Source organism: Ictalurus punctatus, chromosome 8 (assembly GCF_001660625.3).
Source record: "Ictalurus punctatus breed USDA103 chromosome 8, Coco_2.0, whole genome shotgun sequence".
NCBI lineage: Eukaryota > Metazoa > Chordata > Actinopteri > Siluriformes > Ictaluridae > Ictalurus > Ictalurus punctatus.
The window spans coordinates 14,358,025-14,379,467 of record NC_030423.2 but is presented as its reverse complement, the minus strand read 5'-3'; the positions used below and the strand labels follow the sequence as shown (position 1 = coordinate 14,379,467).

Here is a 21,443-nt window from a genome sequence, read left to right as displayed (position 1 = left end):
AGCATTATTCCAGATGGCCAAGTGGATCTCTGCCCACAGCAGTCCTCCCCATCAACAAAAAACACACATTTTCTTCTTTTCTATCAGTACATATCATACAGTTACCTTATCCATTTGAACTGAATAGAAATATTAGATAATATTGAATCTTGTACTAAATTATCAGCATCTACAATGATTGGTGTTTGGTATGTGTGCTTATCAGTTGACTAAGACATAATGCACTCCCTACATATTCTAAATTATAATGCTGTCACTTCATTTCAGTATTTCTGTCTCATGATTTCTGCCAGTCTGCAAGAAGCAGAGGCCCAAATGAACCGAATATAGATTAGATAATGTGCATCGTCAAGCTGAATCACATCAGTTTCAAGGAGAGTGTGTTTCAGATACCAGCCAGATTCCAGATATTTTCTTGTAGCAAAACAAATTACATGGTGGGATTTTTCATGCAGGATTCTGAATACTGCCAAAAAAATGTCATTCAATGCAGTCCAGGTAGAGAAGTCTATGCTCAATCCAGAACCAAAAGTTGACTGGAATCAAAACTACACAGAGTGATCATGGATTGCCAGTTCTCATGGATATTTGTCAGCAGTTACACATCGCAATTTTGATTACTAGAATATGTATGTAAACTATAATAAAATTATAAACTGATATATCATATTAATTAATTTTTAAATGAATCAATTTCATTATTTTGACACCTACAGTTATACTAAGTGATAGACATTCATTCAAGTTCATGTTGCTGAAACCACTTACAGACGATACCTACCGTATATATGTATGAGAGAGAGAAAGAGAGCAAGCTCACACATGGCCTTGGACTGGGAGGCAGTGGAAAGAATTATCTCAAGCTGGCAGAAGAGTTTCAATGGGCCATGGCATAGATTTTACAAGTCTCTGGAACTCTACAGGGGGATAAACACCATTCTTGGTAAATGCTTGCTAACCCTAACCCTTGGTAAATATGATCAAAGAAGGCTTTGAAAATTTGTCTTTATAGTTTAACCTTTTGATCTTTTGTTTAAAAAATTCACAAAAATACTCTGCTCTCATGGATATCAAACAACTGCAAACAAAACACAGGTTTATCCAAAAAAAATCTTTGTTAAATATAGGTGTGAACAATTATTGGCACCCCTTTGAATTCATATGAGAAAAATATACTTGAAGTATATTCCCATTTATATTTTACATTATTTTTAGTACCCCTGGGTGACTAGGAACAGGACATTGTTCAACCATGACTTCCTGTTTCACAGGGGTATAAATATGAGGTAATACATAGGCCAAATTCCCTTAGTCATTCATAACAATGGGTAAGACCAAGGAATATGGCTGTGATGTGCGGCAAAAAGTTGTTATGAAAATAGCACAAGCATTGAAAATGCCCATTTCCACCATCAGGGCAATAATTAAGAAGTTCCAGTCAACTGGAAATGTTATGAATCAACCTTGAATTGAACGTGTGTCTATATTGTCTCAACTCACTGTGAAAAGAATGGTTCGAGTGGCCAAAGAATCTTGAAGTATCACAGCAGGAGAATTGCAGAAGTTAGTTGTATCTTGGGGTCAGAAATTCTCCCAAACTACAGTCAACTACATCACCACAAGTTTTTTGGAAGGGTTTCAAGAAAAAGCCTCTACTCTCATCCAAAAACAAACTCAAGCATCTTCAGTTTGCCAGACACTACTGGAACTTCAAATGGGATCAGTTTCTATGATTAGATGAAACCAAAATAGAGCTTTTTGGCATTAAACACCAGAGGTGGTTTTGACACACACAGAGAGGTAGCCATATGGAAAAGTATCTCATGCTCACGGTTAAATATGGTGGTGGCTCTTTAATTTTTTAATTCTTTAACTTTCTTTGGGGGCTATTTTTCTGCCAGAGGACCTGGTTGTTTTGTTAGAATACATGACATCATGGACTCTATCAAATATCAACAGATATTAAATGAAAGCCTGACTGCCTCTGCCAGAAAGCTTAAAATGGGCCGTGGTTGGATCTTCCAGCAGGACAATTATCCAAAACATACATCAAAGTCAATACAAATGGTTTACTGAGCACAACATCAGGGTCCTGCCATGGCCATCACAGTCCCCATCACAGACTTGAAACCCCATAGCAAATCTGTGGGGTGAACTGAAGAGGAGGAAGGTCCACCAGTGTGGACCTCGAAATTGGAAGGATCTGGAGAGAATCTATATGGAGAAATGGTCTCTGATCCCTTTGACATGTATTCTCCAATCTCATCAGGCATTATAAGAGAAGACTCAGAGCTTTTATCTTGGCAAAGGGAGGTAGCACAAAGTATTGACTACAAGGGTGCCAATAATTGTTGCACATGTATATTTAACAAACTTTTTTTTTTTTTTTTTAGAAACCTATGTTTTGTTTGCAGTTGTTTGCTATCCATGAGAGCAGAGTATTTTTTATGATTTTTTTTTTTTTTTTTAAAGATTAAAAAGTTAAACAATAAAGACAATTTTTCTTATTTGCTCATATTTACCAAGGGTGCCGATATTAGTGGAGGGCACTGTATTCTCTCAAGTGGTGTGTTGATGATGGTGGTGGAGAATGCTGTCTAACACATCAGTGCAAAATCTCTGGATTCCAGAAAGGTTGTGTTGAGTTCTTTTGATTGTGAAGGCCATGGCATAAGATTTATGTCATTTTGATACTCATCAAACCAGTCAGTGAGCCCTCATATCCTGTGACATTGTCGTCCTGAAAGACACCACTCCCATTAGGACAGAGAGTTTTCATTATGGGATAGAAGTGATCTATCAGAATGAGTTTGTATTCATTTGCAGTGACACTTCCCTTAAGTGGACCCAATCCATTCTAGCAAAATGCATCCTACCACATAACAGAGCCAACATCTTCTCCTTCAATTTCACAGCAGTCTGTATACACTATATGCTTGCCTAACTATTGATAAATGAATAATGTTATGTTGCCATTAATATTATATTGCATCATTAGATGGTTATATATGATGAATGTTGTTTAATTACTTCTCTCAATGAAATCTACAGTTATAACTTGTACTATTTAATCTCCTTGTGCCTGATTCCTTATGATAGGTCATAATGTCTCTGTTTTTGCTTCTACACTGCATTGGTCCTAACATGAATGATGTGTGCCCTGATAAGTGTAAAAAATACGTTTGAGCTTCTCATGTCAACAGTCACTGACCTCATATGTAATTAGCTTGTATCTCTGGCTTACCAGAGTGTGAAAACAAACTGCTTTATGTCATTGCAATGGGGTTATTCCTGCACACAGCAGTGTAAAACATGACCTATCTCTTGGCTTGTCACTTTGTTATTTCTTCCAATGGATGCAGGGTCTGCTGCTAACTGAGACTCTACAGCTGCTAGGCCTTGGAAAGTTCCTCTGCTCACACACAGCAACAACTGCGTTTTTATATCAGATTAGAGTTGTCCACTATAAATAGACTGCGTTTTGACAAAAATGAAAGTGCTTCAGATTCCCTAGATGGCCCCGAGCAGAGATAGACTATCACACTGATCCTTAATATAAACCAAATAAGCAGGCCAAGTGGCCAGAAATAGATCATGGTATGATCAGGCAGAAGTACTGTGACCTATCATACTGTAACTTATTCCAGCATAGTGTGATCATTCTCATATGGTAGAGTTAAAACTCATAAAAAAAGATGACCATTTATGCAGTTTAATGTATTGATCACATTTAATAAAATTTGCTCATGAAAACCCTATGTTTGTAAATTCTTCAATAAATGAGTATATGCACCGCCAATGTATTTCAAAGTGCGGTCCATGCTTTATTTATTTTGTAAAAGTATATATTTATAGAAGGATTTACATTCCCACTTACAATTAAATTCAACGTGAACCAAACTGCAATTTTAATGAAATTATATAACGTTTATATGATACATTTCTGTGTGGAAATTATACCGAAATTATATATATATATATATATATATATATATATATATATATATATATATATATATATATATGATGATACATATTATTATATGTATCGTGGTTTATACGTGGCTAATATTTTAATTGATTTATATTCAGAAATCTGTGCTTTTGTAAGTTCTTAGTTTTTAGCATTCAAAGGTAATATCAAGTAAGTATGCTTGTGTGCGGAAACATTAGTAAATAAGGTTCAACTTAAAGTGAACCAACCCTGATACAGCTTCATGTTAAATTTTTGTTATGGCCAACTATAACGGTAATTACGGTAAAATTCAAATCTCACAAGCGCTTTCGGCGTTTTCAAATAACTTTTTGAAATAAAGTTTCCGTATCTTACTAGGTTGGTTGTTTTGTTCCAATAGCCATACAGTAGTTTGTTAGGTTACTTCCGGCCGTGTTGCTGCTTTATTAGACTAATGCTGGTGTTTAAAGCGTGACGCGTCGCCGCCCCCCGCTTGCACTGCTGAGTGAGGTGAGCTCGTGCTGTTGCATTATTTTGATCGCGAGGTTAATCAGTCGGGCGGCTTTCTGTCTCTCTCTCTCGCCTCACTCAAAGCACAGAGGAGGCAAGAAAGGCATGGGCTGTCACAATAGCAAAGTGTGTGTCCACGTCCGCCGTAAAAAGGTACGTTTCAAAAATATCCTTTCCAACGATTTCAGTTTGGTTTCAGAGTAAAAGTTTGAATGAAGAACTGATTTGAGTGCGCGCTCACAGAGAAGAGCACGCGAACCTGGAAATGACTTCTTGTTACTCCTCAAGCTGCTGATTTGCTTCCTCTCTCAAAAGAAAAGATGTCGGGTTTGACAGTTTGTGTGGAAATTTCCGGTTTCAAATTTTCAAGCGACCTCGACTTGTGGATCTTTTTATCATTAGAAACGCATGCTGTGGGTACAGACTCGGAGTTAGACGACGGAATGTTTTTGTCTGGTGTTTAATAATCGGCTTTGTGCTTAAGCACAGAAATTAGGTTTTGATGCTGGGCTAAATAATTTCCGCTCAAAGCTGCATAACAATATACTTTTGCTTGGTGCACCTTTTACGAGGCTACTTAAACATCTTGCAGTTTATAAAAAAAATTGTAACAGCACAACTACAAGTGCTGGCCCAGAAATACTAACCCCAGTTTTTCCACACTTGCCCTTTTGTGTTTTCTTTTGAGCAGAAATCGTGTTGGTGCTCTTACAATCTACATCCTGCACAAACTTTCTTAATGAAAACCAGAGGTGAATGTTCTTAATCATTATGTTGCATTTAGTCATCCTTGCCATCCTTCATCAAAGGTTCAGGAAGGGCTTGATTGATGATGATGATATCCAAGATTGATCTGGGATTTGTGTAAGATCTGCTCTCTGTTTCCAAATCTGTACAAGTTCTAACGTGATCTGCAAACAAACCAACCTGAAGAGTTCATCATGTTTGTTTGCGTTACAGAGTCTTCATTCTCTCTGTCCTTTAAGGGTTTATTCATTTGTCTGACACAAATTGGGCTAGTTTTAATCTAAGCCCAGAAAACCAGCTCTGTGTATTGTGGTGTGTGTGGTTGATGTAAAGATTCCTCCTAGTGTTTAAGCGCTGACTTGATTAAGACAAATAGCACTTGCCCATGAAGCATAACACATCATGGATGAGGTTTAATCTGTCCAGAAATCCAAACTTAAAGACAAACTCACCAAACAGGCCATGCTTTGAAATATTTACAAGGTGGGTGTATGTGGTTGACATGGCCAACTGGAGAAGTGTGAAAGTCTCCATAGCCCAAGCAAGGGAGCATTAGAGAAGCCCTCTGGCAGCTTCGTTCAGAACACCCCAAAAACAAGAAGTAATAAAGCCACTCCAAGGGTTTGTCACTCCAGCCGGTCAACAAATGTGCCATGGTCTGTTGTTTTGAACTGGATCAAGCAGTAAAAATCCTACGCATAAGGTCCTTTTGGTATATTCTGCAAACTGTTTAATGTAGTAAGCAATGCAGTTGAAGTTTTCTGGATGTAATGACATAATCTAGGTTGTAGTTTTAGCTTTTACATGCTTGACTTGTTTCTGACAGATGGCTTCATAGAACACTTGAATCTGCTGACAGCCTTATCAAGGGTTCCTCTGTGGGTTTACTTCATTAAATGATTACTTAATGAATGCTCCGCATCAGAGTTTGAATTCCACAAGAACTAGTCTGTAAGCAGGAATTCTGGTATAGAAAGTAATGTGAGTCCAAGTGTACGTTTCAAAGCTGTACAGTGTAAAAACTGAGAAATGGGAGCTCAAGTTTTCCTCACCAAACTGTGCAAAGTTTTCTGTATGTGAGACATCTTGCATGGTCCGAGAACATTTTGGATCTTATCCATGCGTTTTTATTTTTTTTTTTAAGCATTGCCACAAAAGCTTCAAAACCTTAAATCACTTACGGACAGCAATGGCCTTGAGAAGTCTTAAACATTCACAGTTACACCACACATTCTCGCAGATGACTGTGGGAGTGTTATAAAACAGCCGCTGTATTTCAGTGTGTAAAGTATAATACATTTGAAAAAAATATTTAAAATATTGCATAGTAGTAAAATGAATACCTTTTTGTGTCAGATCTGTCCAGTAGAGTAGTATAACATATAGTATCCATATGTTGTGGTCATCATATTTTAAGAATTCTGCACTGAAAACCATTGTATTATACTGTAAGTTCCATTTTGTCCCATCTGTCCATGCCCATTTTGAGTAGATCTAAGAAAGCAAGACTCTTGTAGAAGTCTATTCCCATGAAAAAAAGCCACTTTTATGTCACATCACTTTTTGAATATTTGATAAAAACTCCCCTCACCTTTTAGAAACTGTCAATAACTTATCTACTTGGAGGAAATACTTGGAGTCCCATTCTTCATACACAGATTATTGCATTAGCTGGACTGGGTTGTTGTCGGACTGGTTACCAAGATAGAGATCTGTCAGCTCAGACAGGCTCAGGAGCAGGCTTATTCAACTTAAACAAGAATGAGTTGCACATTTCGAAAAAAGCAGTTTTATCACGCACATGACAAGTTAATCCTCATATTAAGAATTCTCATAGGTTGCTTAATTTATGCGCTTGTTCAAAGGAAACATGCCCATGATTTGAACAAGATTATAGCTTAGAGCAAGTTCGTATGTCTGTGCTATGGATTTATGTCTATTGATAGACATTTTAACATTAAAGTGTTATGAAGGGCCTGTGAGACATGGTGCGATTTCCAGCAAAGTCTTATGTGCAAGGAAAAAGAGAGATTATTATTATTATTATTATTATTATTATTACTTAATTGCTGACTCATGTATTATCGTTTCAAGTCTTGATATACCTTTCCTTTCAGTGATGTTCCCTGTCAGTACAGACACGGTCAGTGGCAGCGCAATGATTAAGATTTTGATCAGGAATGCAGTGAGTTCAAGTCCTCATTCCAGAGGCCTTCATGTCCTAGTAGCTGGAAAATAGTTTTATAAATATTAACAACCAATAGATATGAGGTATATTAGAAATATCTCAGGCCTCTCGGCTCTTTCTAACTCCCCTGTGTGTTGGATTCCTGAAGTTGAATCTTTGCAGTAATTTAATATAAAATTTGTATTGGAGTTATTTCTACATTTGCTTCTTTAACTACTTTAAAGTCATTTGTGTGGCTTTTTTTGTGAAATATTTGTTACTTCATGATGTAACAAATAGCTTTATTATTATTATTTATTAGCTTTATTAAAGCTTCAAAATTTTGTTGCGTATGACTAATCCAGAATCCATCCCTCCAGGATTTTGCGATTGCAGAAATGATTGCAAATTCCTCAATATTCTGAGCAGCTTGAAATTTTTCAAAAGTACCCCAGATTTTCCGCAGATTTGGGCCAAGACATGTCATGTAACATCACGTCATCAAAGACCATTCCGCAAAAAAAGGCACAAAAAATCTTTACAATTATTTTATTTATTTTTTAAACCTGCAGCAAAGTCCAGGTTTTTTGGCCGTAGTAATCACAAAAAACTCAGTGAAATCCTTTATGGACTGCAGAATTCTGTAATCAAAGATCTGCCTCAAATAAATATTCCCTCATAGTATTTTTAGAAAGCTTTTTGATTTAGTCTGTTGACTGTAAATACAGAACTGTGCATCTAGATTATGGGGCGAGCAGAAAATATACAGGCCTCCCAATTGTGATCCAGTCTGAGTCTAGATGAAATGTCAACTATTGAGATGTTAATTTAAGAAATCATGGCTCTCAAGCAAGAGTGACAGCTGCTGATATGTATAGAAATGTACTGATATTTGCAGTTTTATTTCATTTTCCCATTAAAAGGAGAACAAGTTGCATGTGTGAGACATCTGAAAAAGTGTTCAAAGTATCGACGCATTATTTGGAAAAATACGTATTTTCCCTCATTAAATGCAAACTTGTTTGAGGGGAAAATAGTCAGCAACTATTTTGTTTAACTCCTCAGTAGTTCAGTCCATGTTCCTGTTTTATAAGCAACATGACTTTGTTCCAGCAGACTTTCCTCTTTGTGGCAGTAGGGGAGCACATGATATCAAACTATCACCAATAAAGTATGCAGAAAATGAGAATATATGAATGTTAGGAGACCATACCTGTAACATGAGATTAAAGAGCATTACTACATCTGGAATGGGATGCTCAACAGGCACACATTGGTATGATTTTCACGTGTCCACAAACCTTAAGTATCCATCAGTAAGTGCAACGCCAGAGTATCACCTATATATGGGGAAACTCTGGGTCTGACCCCAGTTTCCTAACAAGCTGGAATATGTATTTGAATATATGAAGCTCTACCCCTTACCCTTGTAAGCGGACAGCATACTTGCATGTTAGGGCTTGGTTTTGTAGGGAGAACTGAAATGAGAAGCTGTATTTGCTTAGAATTTGAGTTTCAAAATAGCTGGCTTCTTAGGTTAAGCTCAGGGGTGGAGTTAATAATTGCATGGTAGACAATTGAACAGCGCAGCCTGTCTGCGACAAGCAGGTTATTTATCAGGGCTATTAGGTTTTTATTTATAGCAGCCTAGCAGACGAATAGGTTCAGTAGGCTGCTGAGAAAGTGGTCACCAGCATTTTTCTTCTCTTATCCAACAACCAGAGACAGAAAAAACCTTAAGCTCTGCTATTGCAAAAAAAAAACCAGTAGCTGCGTCTCTTTATAATGTGCTTTGCGGTGGTGTGACACGTGCGGACTAGTGTGCACTACTAATTTTGAAGCCGGTTGTCTGCTGCACTACATTCATTGTCATAGTCTAGCTGGTGGTAGGAACTGTTTTTATTAGACAGATTTTTTAGTTTGCATAGATGGTAGGCAAATCAGGAAAACAAGGGGTGCGGAAGCACTGACCAAACCAGGTAAAATAAAGTGCAATGCAAAACTATAAATTTCCCACTAGCACAAAACAGTCACCACCTATTTAAATATATCCAGAGCAAATGAAGAAGTGGCAGATATTACAGTTAATATCCGAAACATTGACTAACGACTTGCTGTGAGTTGGTTAATAAATTAATGATTGGTCTCCACCTGGATTGCAATTCTTGTTACGACTTCATAACTCTCGCTTATAAGTATTTCTATGTATTTGTGAAACACTGGTTTTTAAGCCACCGTAAATTTTAACCGTGCATTGTAACACCCAGCCTAAAATCTCTAGGATTAGGGTTACTTGCACAGCTGCAAGCACATTTTTGATGCTTTATGTCTTCAATAAATGATGTAACAGAAATTGCATGCATTATAACTGGATGCCTGACCAATTTTTGACTGATGCACAAGGCAGTAATACTTGCAATCATATGTTTATATTCACTAGGTTTACATGGATAATCTGATATTAACCCAATTAAGACAATACTCAAAGAAATTACCATGTAAACAGCGGTTATTGATTACCTTAATCTGGCGAAAGTCATACTCGAAGTAAACACAAATCGAATTAAGACATGTGGAGTATTCCTAGTTTAGTCGCATTATCGAAGTACGTTATAGACATGTACATACCTTAATCACACTATTAACATGGTTTGGGAGTTTTCATCGCATTTTTTTCCAACAGGACATATACACACACGACAGTGCTCAACCGTTTAACGGCAATCGAGAGAGCACGGCTGCGTCCAAAACCGCATACTTGCCTACCATCTAGCAGGCAAAATGCATGTATGTCGGCTGCTATATAATAGGCACGTACGCGGTTTCGGATGCTTCAAGCAGTCGTCTATTTGCACGTATAGCATGAAAAATAATTAACTGCACTTGAAGCTTAATTAAAAATGAAACTAAAAAAAATCACCTAATTGATGAGTGCTACAGGCTAAGCCTTGTATTTGTCATATAAACACACTTATTTGCAGATAGGCGGTCATAGTGTTTATACTGCAGTAAGCTGGGAGGGTGGTTAGGTAACCAGATGGTATTTCCAGGTCTTCAAGGAATTAGTGGACGAAGGTGTTCATGTGCGGTTTTGAATACATGCAAAGTAAACTAATCAAATTAGGTTTGCTGTGTATTGGATGTAACTACTGTATGGCTAATTATTCAATTTTCGTTTTCAGGTATTTGCTTAAATAATTTATGAATATTGTTCAATTCTATCAAACACCTTTACATTTTTTGGAATGGTTAAAGTCTGTAGTATCGATTTTGAAGTCGGGTACCAGCTGAATAAGTTTCCTACTGATCTGGACAACTAAGTCAAGTTCAGGCAGTTACGAACTGTAGGTAACGTGTTTAGATGCACAAGGGGCCAATAGACCAAAGACCAATATTGATGCCTAAATTAACATTTACAGTATGTTGGTGAATTTACTTTAGGGCACTTCCTAATGTCTAAGTTTTGTATGTGTTCCTGCTGTCCCTCAATATTTGATTCCATATCTATAGCGAGCTTGCTATGTATAATAAACTGAGCAGTGAATAGAAAAACCTTTCTAATGACACAAGGCACATCTTTTTACTATATAATTTGTCAAATGTTCATTGTACCCCTGCATTAAATTACTATCACTGTAAGCAAGCTTCATTGTTGTAAAGTCAGTCTTTTCTTTGTCTCCTCACTCAAGAAAAAACAAGCAAAGAATGAAACCCCTCTAAAGGAAATCAGCAGCGCACATGATGGAAGTGGTGAGTCGTTTCCTGTCCCTGACCTCACATCATATTAGCATGCTAATGGTCCTTTGATTGATTGAGGACAAAAACATGTTTTCACCCTTTAAGCATGTAGATGCTATACTTGTTGTATTAGTGTTAACAAAAATTTCAGTCCTGTATGGATGCTGCTGGAAAAATAGCGATACCATAATGGCAAATTAGCACAAAGTTACGCTTAGAAAGTTAGTTTAGATTGTTTACCATAACCAAGGATATGTCGTATAGATGTGGGGGTTTTTGGCATGAAGGAGGGTAGGCTACAATACCAGTAGCTTGGTGCCAAACTAACATTTTAAATCTATAAGGACTTGGGAGTCGTAGCTCTGAAGTGATCATACCCTCAGTGGTCTGAAGTGAGTTGCAAAGTTTTAACATTATGACTTGTACATGCGAATGCCTGACATAGAGATTAGTGTAAGGATTGTAGTAAAGACATGTGGTCATGGTAAGGATTTAAAGTACAGCACAACATTTAACAGGACAAAAAGCAAACTAGATCATGGTTTCATCAACTCCTAGGGAATCACTGTCCTACAGAGGTTAAAACTCGCAACACACCCGATCCATCACAGAGAGGAAAGACTGAGACTTCTGAGCATCTGCACATGACTAAAGACAGAAGAATATAAATAGGAAACTCTGCAGGGTACGAGGTCCCTTTCACCATTAAGTGCTTTACACAGTTAAGAAACAACCCTGGATAGAAAAAAGAAAAACATGTTGCCTCTGTGTATAGATGTCTCCTTTGTGTTCTGGAGCAACTCCTATTCCTTAATACCTCAAAGTAACTCTCTGTATATTAGGTAGTTCTTCATGGGACTAATGAAACATGTGAAACTCTGCACTACAATGTTCTAAAAACAGAATTGAGTAATGCAGTGACCAGTTTATTCTTTTGTAGTGCAGATTAAGACCTGCTGTATTTCACTACACTCTTGTTGCTTACCAGGAAAATCCCCATCTGAGGAGAAGGACTCTGGTCCAGAGTCACAGCTGGAAAAGTATGAGTGGCAGCTGAAAATCTTGGATGAGGTCCTAGCAGCTTCAGGAAGCGAAGAGCGAGACCAACTTCTGAAGGCTCATCAGCACGGGGACCTCTGTGTGCTAGTGCACACGATCACTGAGATGGTAAAGCGCTTTGAAATGTTTAGTCTTCTAGTTTATATACAGTATCTCACAAAAGTGAGTACACCCCTCACATTTTTGTAAATATTTGATTATCTTTTCATGTGACAACACTGAAGAAATGACACTTTGCTACAATGTAAGGTAGTAAGTGTACAGCTTGTGTAACAGTATAAATTTGCTGTTCCCTCAAAATAACTCAACACACAGCCATTAATGTTTAAACCGCTGGCAATAAAAGTGAGTACACCCTAAGTGAAAATGTCCAAATTGGGCCCAAAGTGCCAATATTTTGTGTGGCCACCATTATTTTCCAGAACTGCCTTAACCCTCTTGGGCATGGAATTCACCAGAGCTTCACAGGTTGCCACTGGAGTCCTCTTCCACTCTTTCATGACAACATCACGGTGCTGGTGGATGTTAGAGGCCTTGTGCTCCTCCACCTTCCGTTTTGAGGATGCTCCACAGATGCTCAATAGGGTTTAGGTCTGGAGACATGCTTGGCCAGTCCATCACCTTCACCCTCAGCTTCTTTAGCAAGGCAGTGGTCGTTATCATGCTGGAATACTGCCCTGCGGCCCAGTGTCCGAAGGGAGGGGATCATGCTCTGCTTCAGTATGTCACAATACATGTTGTCATTCATGGTTCCCTCAATGACTGTAGCTCCCCAGTGCCGGCAGCACTCATGCAGCCCCAGACCATGACACTCCCACCACCATGCTTGACTGTAGGCAAGAAACACTTGTCTTTGTACTCCTCACCTGGTTGCCGCCACACATGCTTGACACCATCTGAACCAAATAAGTTTATCGTGGTCTCATCAGACCACAATACATGGTTCCAGTAATCCATGTCCTTAGTGTGCTTGTCTTCAGCAAACTGTTTGTTTGCGGGCTTTCTGGTGCATCATCTTTAGAAGAGGCTTCCCTCTGGGACGACAGCCATGCAGACCAATTTGATGCAGTGTGCGGCGTATGGTCTGAGCACTGACAGGCTGACCCCCCACCCCTTCAACCTTTGTAGCAATTCTGGCAGCACTCATACGTCTATTTCCCAAAGACAACCTCTGTATATGACGCTGAGCACATGCACTCAACTTCTTTGGTCGACCATGGCGAGGCCTGTTCTGAGTGAAACCTGTCCTGTTAAACCGCTGTATGGTCTTGGCCACTGTGCTGCAGCTCAGTGTCAGGGTCTTGGCAATCTTCTTATAGCCTAGGCCATCTTTATGTAGAGCAACAATTCTTTTTTTTTTCAGATCCTCAGAGAGTTCTTTGCCATGAGGTGCCATGTTGAACTTCCAGTGACTAGTATGAGGGAGTATGAGAGCGATGACACCAAATTTAACACACCTGCTCCCCAATCACACCTGAGACCTTGTAACACTAACAAGTCACATGATACTGGGGAGGGAAAATGGCTAATTGGGCCCAATTTGGACATTTTCACTTAGGGGTGTACTCACTTTTGTTGCCAGTGGTTTAGACATTAATGGCTGTGTGTTGAGTTATTTTGAGGGGACAGAAAATTTACACTGTTATACAAGCTGCACACTCACTACTTTACATTGTAGCAAAGTGTCATTTCTTCAGTGTTGTCACGTGATAAAAGATATAATCAAACATTTACAAAAATGTGAGGGGTTTACTCAATTTTGTGAGTTACTGTACATGTGCCTACATTGAATTTATTGGTTGAGTGGAAAAGCCGTTCAGGATCCCTGCTGCTGTCTCTGGTCGCAGTCTGCAGAGAACCCTGAATGTCTTCTTTATATATGGAGGGAAGAACTCATGCAAATGAATAAGTCTAATGCTGAATTGTTTTTCTAAACATATTTGCAAACACTTAACGTAACCCATGTGAAAACTGTCAAGCAAAAGTGAAAAAAATGAAAATAACATTAGTTTAAAAAAAAACAAAAAAAAAACACTAATCATTTAAGATTTTGTGCACTGCAGAAATTATGTATAGCTCTGCACAAGCAGTGTTTCAGAAGAAATGTGTGTGTATGAAATGTCTCAAATGATAAACTGATTGTTGGTATAGACGAGGGCTGCACAAAGAAGGGAGAAACAGTGTAGGGAAGCTAAGCTGTAAGATCATTTTTAAATGCCCCATGCACCCACCTGTAGTGAACAGTTTTATCCTAAACAAATGTTTAATATTATACACTGAATTCCCAATTACTAAATAAGTGATGACTAAATATATGAAATAAATGAATGTCATGTGAGTCATGGCTGCATGTGCCATTTTGCTCAAAACCTGCCAGTGACACAAAGATGGTGTTAATCAAGGCTGTTTTTGTCCATGTGTGACTTATGAGTTGCTGTCAGGAGAAGAACAGAAACATTGCAATGACTAATAATTTAACCAGCCATTATGATTGCTAGTCTTTATCATATTATTTGGCTTTGAAAGGACATGCTTTGCTCTTGACAACATAATACGATTAAAGTTTTATATAAATAGTGGTTATTTATGCTCAGGGTTTAGGGTATTGTAGTACAAAGTTACTGCTTGCCTCTGAATATAAACCCGATCTTTCACAGACAAGTTGCTTCAAGTTGCAGCCAGTTATATATTATGAAGGAAGACATGCCCTTTCCATTACACAGAGAGGGGAAAAAAAGTAATTGGGAATATTTCCGATTTTCTGTGTATTTGTTACCACTCCATCCTGTTTGGGGCAGGGAGCTTTGCCACATCTGTCTATCTTCTGACCAACAAAGATAGACCTGTTCATTGAGCCTCTGTGGTCTTGCAAAACTGGTTGTCTGCTTGCTCATACTCTGGAGAAAAGTGCTTGCATATACAAATTACTAATTACCAATGCATGAATCAAGTTCATTTGTTCTTTGTGCAGTTCTCTGCCAGCTGTCATCATGTCTTCTACAAAATCACCTCCTGGATGCCAGCATTCATCTTCAGTCACTGAAGCTTCATCACTTCACATGTTTAATACTGGAGAACATCAGTGGTCCACTCTTCTCCCTTTATAATTAATCTCTGGGTTGAGTGTGCGTGTCTGAGTTTTTCTGATCACTGCATAAATAAGGCACAACTTCTCTTTTCCTTCATCCACCTCCCACGTTGCTCAGAGGATGGCTGCCTTTCTGACATCCTCTTCCTGGATAAAGACCCATTATCTGAAATCTTGACAGAACTGAACTATTGTACTTACTGGCAATATTATATACTGACTGGCAAAACTATACTTACAAGACCTCCTCTCTGCTGGAGCTATCAGTCATCCTTATGACCAGTCACCGCTGATGTACTTAACTCCTGATCACATTAACATAAGCACCTGCAAATCCTGCAGATGTCATCTTTTAACTACAGATTCTGTTCAACTTCTTGTGCATGCCTTCTAGACACCTGCAGCTCTTTTCTTGCTGCCGCCGCTTCATATGCCATACCTCTGCAATGATTGAGCAAAAAGTTTTTAAGAGAGTCTATTTAAAAAAAAAATAAAAAAAAAAAATCTAAGGCTTCTGCACGGCATTGTCTACACACCCTGGTTCAGAATTATGCGCCTGGACATCAGCGCAAGTCTTCAACTGCAGGCATCCGCTTGGTATGTCCATTTCTGTCATGTACACTTGTATTATAAGATCCCATTTCTTCAATGCCCTGGCCTCCTCAGTGGTGAAATGTGCTTCACCCTCGAGTCTGAACAGCCTTTTTATTCAGAACAGTGTTTTTATTCCTTTCTGTGAAGGTGTAAATATCTTCTCCTTAAAACGGCATGCAGAACACCTCTCTTTTTTCTGCAAATGCATTGCATAAATGTCTTTTTATATTATTTGTTGTTGTTTTTTTTGACTGTCTTTGTAATGTCTGTGCACTTTGGTTTGAAGTTGTCTTTTTTTTTTACTACCACCTAGACCACTGTAGCACTTGTACAGACTGGATAAGAGTGTCTGCTGAATGACTAAATGTAACTATCTGTTACATAACCTTGACATTTACTATATGTTTTGTCCACAGAGCTGGATTCAGTATCTGATCCATTTACTCTTGGTGGACCTGTTGCATTTTTTTTCAGATACAGTCTTGATTTATGTAGAGCAGGAAACCTTCTGGTGTTTTACACAAAGTGTACAGAAATGCATGAGGTGTGTTCAATTATTCATTATAATAAGAAATCCAGGGAGCACTGTCATTTAAATAAATAAATAAATACATTTAAGATGCATAGTTAACGTATCTTTATGTAATATGTAGTGGGACAGTGGTTTGAAGGCTTTTCTTTCGGTGCAGCGGAGTTCATTTATCACTGGTCAAAGCCACATCTTCCCCAAGAGCAGTGAGACATGAGCTGAAAGCCATATTTGTTTTCCAGCTTCTAAAAAAAAACAAAAACTGAAGTAAACGTCTCTGCTTGACATATGTGAGGCTTGAAAGCGTTGTGTATTTTTTACCATATTGTTTACACATTATCATGCCAACAGGTGAAGTCTGAGACAGCTGCTGAACTCGGTGCTGTTCATGAGAACCAGATGAAGAGTTCTACAGAACAGCACCAGAGAGAAGTGGAAGGTAACTAATCAGCAAGCATGCACTTTTCTACTTATGTGCCCAGTATAAAATAAGGTACATGGCTTTTTTTCCCCCCACAGAGATGAAAAACCTCCACAGTGAAGAGAAGAATACTTTGCAGGAAACACACATAACAGTTGAAAGTGCTCTAAAGGTACTCTAAAAATAAAAGCTGCAGTCCTGGTTGTTTCTGTTTGCTCTTTATGAATTGTACATGGAAAGTAATTTAGAAACTGTGTCTTAGTATGAAGTGTTGCACATACCAGTGTGACATTTGAGTGATGTTTTGGTCTGCACTCTGTGTGAACTCTGAACAGGAGCAGATTGAGCAACTGACCGCAGACCTGAAGCTGTTCACAGAGATAAAGCAGCGAGTAAAAGAGTCCATGCTGAAAAGAGACCTTCAAAGAAACATACAAGTAAATTTCATGATTTATAAATGGGACAGAAATTTAGTTTTTCCCAATAAATTTCATATGATCGTACAATGTATTCAGTAAGAATGCAACATTTTGCTTTGTATCTTGCCCTTTCTGTGTTAGACTCATGGCAGCCCGGGTGAATTCTGGGAGCAGGAACAGGAGAGTCTGCTAATTGTCATAGAGATGAAGAGCGAGCGTTTACTCGAGCAGGGAAACAAGCTGCGGCAGATGGAGGCCCTGGTATAAACTCCCACTCACCATTTTTGGTCAGAATGGAAACAGATGACCTCTTCCTCTTACACACTCAGACTGTATTTAAAGTTCTAGTTCACCAAAATGCAGAGTTTCAAAACAACAGCACTGAAGCTCCCTGTTTAGGCTAAATTAAGCTTCTTTTAAGTTTAACTCTTCAAACTCTAGACTTGCAAATGCAAAGAAATAAGAGAACAGTATTTTGGGGAGTTTTGAAAAAAATATTACAAATATTACAACCGTAGAAACATCGCATTATTATATTATATTATATTATATTATATTATATTATATTATATTATATTACTTATATGGACTCGGTGGGGGGGCACATTGTGGCTTAGTTGTTAGCATGTTTGCCTCACACCTCCTGGGATGGGGGTTCGATTCCTGCCGCCACCGTGTGTGCGGAGTTTGCATGTTCTTCCCATGCTTCAAGGGGTTCTTCTGGGCACACCAGTTTCCTCCCCCAGTCCAAAGACGTGTGTTATACGCTGATTGGCATTTACAAATTGTCTGTAAACTATGAATGTGTGTGTGTGCCCTGCGATGGGTTGGCATCCCCTCCGAGGGTGCTCGCCACCTTGTGCTCCGAGTCCCCTGGGATAGGCTCCCCGTTACCCTGTGTAGAATAAGTGGTACAGAAAATGGATATGGACTCTGATCAGTTTATTATGCACATCTACCTTGTCCCTACACTCTGGCTATTTTGTCAGATACACAAACCATAGAGGTGCCCTTTTTAGTTATTTTGAAATACTGACTGTAACTTTTCTATTGTCCTGTTTCCTACCCTCTATCTTATTCATCTGTGAAAATTGACTGCCATTGGTCCACTGACAACCAGTGGACAGTTTCAGTTTCACACATGAAATACTATGCCACTGTCATTTCAGTGTTACTGCTGTGCTGAGAATGGTCTTCTACCTAAACGATATATATGATAGTCAGTGGCCCTGTGGTTGTCCCTTTCCATTAATCGATGAGGTGGAAGGTGACTGACCAAGTGAGCAAAGCTCTAAAGAGACTGACTAGTAATTATGTATCTTCAACATTTACAGTGGTCTCAAGATGGATCAGATAAAAATGCCATTATGTTTAGTATGCTGATCTGTGATTGACTGGGACGCCCATTCAGGATGTTTTCCCTCCTCATGCCCAGTATTCCTGGAATATTCTCTGTATGCTCATTGCAACCCTGACCAGGTTAAAGAGGTGAATGAATTAATACTTTAGTACGCCAGTACATTTAGCATCTATAAATGGCCTTGTTTTGGGGGGTTTTATAATGTATAATTCACCAAATCTGTATTGTGATGGGTTGGACAAATTAATACTCTTGAACTGTGTTTCTTAATAATAGGCTTGCAGACTCGCACAGCCCAGTACAGTTTCAAGGTATTCCAGATGTGAAATTGGGCATCCCTACTCTACAATGATCATTCATTCATTTATTAACTGCTTTATCATGGTCAGGCTTACAGTGGACCCTATCCTAGGACAACTGAGTTAATTGCACATTATATATATATACACACACACACACACACACACACACACACACACACACACACACACACACACCCCTACTTTAGGTGCAATTTAGAGTGACATCCACCTGTTTGTGGGAAGAAACTCCATGATGATTGGACATTCATCATCTAGTTTGGGGTTTTAAATCTACATCTCTATCTCTGTCAAGTTGTTTGTTCAACAAATACTCCTTGATCATGCCTATGTTGTTTTCTCAGGTTGAAAAGAATCTGGCATTGGAAGACCAGGTCCTTCAGGTTCTACAGCAGAATGAGGATCTCAGAGTTCGGATAGACAACTATCAAACACTAATACAGTAAGCAGTTTTAAGCCTCTCAAACTCCCATCAGCCATTTGTGTAAAATAATGAAGAAAATCATGCTCCAGTGTACCCTTTTACCCTCATTCTAATATTCCAATTATTTAAACAATTCCAACAAATGCTGTAAGATGCATAACTTCTTTAAATATACAGGTAGCCAAATGTCATGATGTAAAATGAGTTTTTATGACTATTACTATGACACTGCTAGAGAAAGTGAAAGAGAAATTATTGTGTAGTAACTTTAATGTAATACATTTCTTTATTTTCATAGAAATTAGTACTTTTTAAGATGTGATGGGACACTCATTTTGTTAACATGGAGAATGCTAGAAAATGATCTTGTACTTCCCCATAACCTTTTCACCTTTTTTATTCTTCTTAACTCTTGTATTTTCCCTTTTTTCAGCCAACTTTCAAAGGAGCAGAATGAGCTGCAGGAGGCGCTGGAGAAGCAAACATTGCAGAGGCAAAAACTTGTTCAGGAGAAAGAGGAGTTGCTCTTTAAACTCCTCCATAGACGGGACTCCTGTTCATCTTTTCACATACCTGCCGTAGTGCCTGCTGAAGTTTCCCCAAGCTGACCTGGTCTCAGCTCCACCATCTCACACACTGGACTCCACTCACCACAACCTTCTGTGTTTAAACTCCAGAGTTAAGCAACCCGTGCCTCTCAGTTTTAGCTTGCTGCTGGTTTCTTTCCAAATAACTGTTTTAAGGAAACTGTGGTTTTTATGCCATATTGAAAGTGACTTATTATGTGAGTTTTGCATATACTCAACCAACATGTTACAGTTGAAATCAGTCTGACAGATTTTTCTTTGTATTTTAGTTTGTTTTTTTATATATTTTTTTTTTTATCTTAGTACCAGTAATATGTTTCATTTTGGAATAACAGTGGATCAATATACATTTATAATGCACATGTGTTGTTATTGTACATCTGCAGTTTTCTGAGGAAATTTCAAATATTCCATTTTCCCCAACACACCTGATTCAACCCATGAAGAGTTTGGTAATGATTAGTTGGATGAGGTGTGTTGGTAGTAAAAACTCCATTGAGCAAGGCAGAGGATTATGAGGCACTGGAGTGAGAACCTATGCTTTGTTGATATGTTACTGGAAAATATACACCACAATGTTATGGTTATACTTAGCATAATTTACCGGTTATTCCAGGAAACTGACGACAGATAATGCTTTCTTGGGGGTTTTTTTTCTCCCCCAGTGGTTCTTTTATGCCTTACAAAAGCCAAAGCACTTGTAAGTGTATTTTAAAGCAATAGGATTTTTTTTTTTGCTTTTTAGATGCACTGGCACTTTTGCAACAGTATTCATGTATATGTATGTATTTGTTTAAGGACAACTGTGGGCTTTTGTAAGTTGTTGGCACATATAAGACCAGTTTGTTTGCATGCTTAGACTTGGAAGTTCATTACTGTAAATTCTGAGTGCATTGATCTTTTATTAATTGAACTAGCAAGTCACTGTTGTTTTGAGTCTTTTAGCGATTAGACTGTCAGCTAGGAGAAAATCTAACTTTACAACATGTGCAGAGCGGTGTTGGGCAGATGCTACAGGACCACTGCCTTTTAGATTCGCATTTAGATCTTGCTCAGAATGAAGGTGTGTATGTTGTTCACTCGTTTTCTTCTTTGTGGCCCATTTTCATGTTCTGTTGTATGTTTACCTCTGAACAAGTGCCTTTTTTGCTAGGGCTTCACAAAGAACAGCTCAATAAAAGTTGCATCTGAGTTATTTGTTAAACGTTTTGGATTATTAGTGCACAGTGGTGCACATAATCAGGTGCCTTGGAGTGGGCTGGGTTTTTGTTCTTCCAGAGCTGATGGAAAGAACTCGTGTAGATCGAACTTAAGTCTATTGAAAAGGACCTGAGTGTAGATTTGCGTGTCGGGAACTGCAGCGCCACGATAATGCTATGTGACCAGTAGGGGGCAGAGCAATGACGATGAAACTGACGCACATAACAAAAGGTGAAGATTCATTTTCTCTACTTGTAGATTGTATGAAATGGCACATAATAGCGTTTTAGCGTTACAAAAATATATGATTAGCCTATCAGATGAG

The 21,443-nt window shown here is 38.4% G+C and overlaps 1 protein-coding gene across 1 annotated transcript; it reads left to right on the top strand.

The window, feature by feature from the left end:
• The first annotated feature begins 4,282 nt into the window (after nt 1-4,282).
• On the top strand, nt 4,283-21,109 carry ccdc69 (coiled-coil domain containing 69). The gene is made up of 9 exons (XM_017475151.3): nt 4,283-4,618; nt 11,069-11,129; nt 12,106-12,284; nt 16,739-16,826; nt 16,907-16,980; nt 17,144-17,245; nt 17,369-17,488; nt 19,252-19,349; nt 19,765-21,109. The coding sequence occupies exons 1-9, from the start codon at nt 4,571-4,573 to the stop codon at nt 19,937-19,939; spliced, it is 945 nt and encodes a 314-aa protein (XP_017330640.1). The 5' UTR covers nt 4,283-4,570; the 3' UTR covers nt 19,940-21,109.
• The last annotated feature ends 334 nt before the right edge of the window (nt 21,110-21,443 follow it).

What these genes read in the sequence shown, in the direction of transcription:
- ccdc69 (XM_017475151.3), top strand. Translation starts at nt 4,571, where the DNA reads ATGGGCTGTCACAATAGCAAAGTGTGTGTCCACGTCCGCCGTAAAAAG. An exon ending in CAGCGCACATGATGGAAGTG is followed by an intron (nt 11,130 to 12,105) that starts GTGAGTCGTTTC and finishes GTTGCTTACCAG; the next exon opens with GAAAATCCCCATCTGAGGAG. An exon ending in AACTATCAAACACTAATACA is followed by an intron (nt 19,350 to 19,764) that starts GTAAGCAGTTTT and finishes CCCTTTTTTCAG; the next exon opens with CCAACTTTCAAAGGAGCAGA.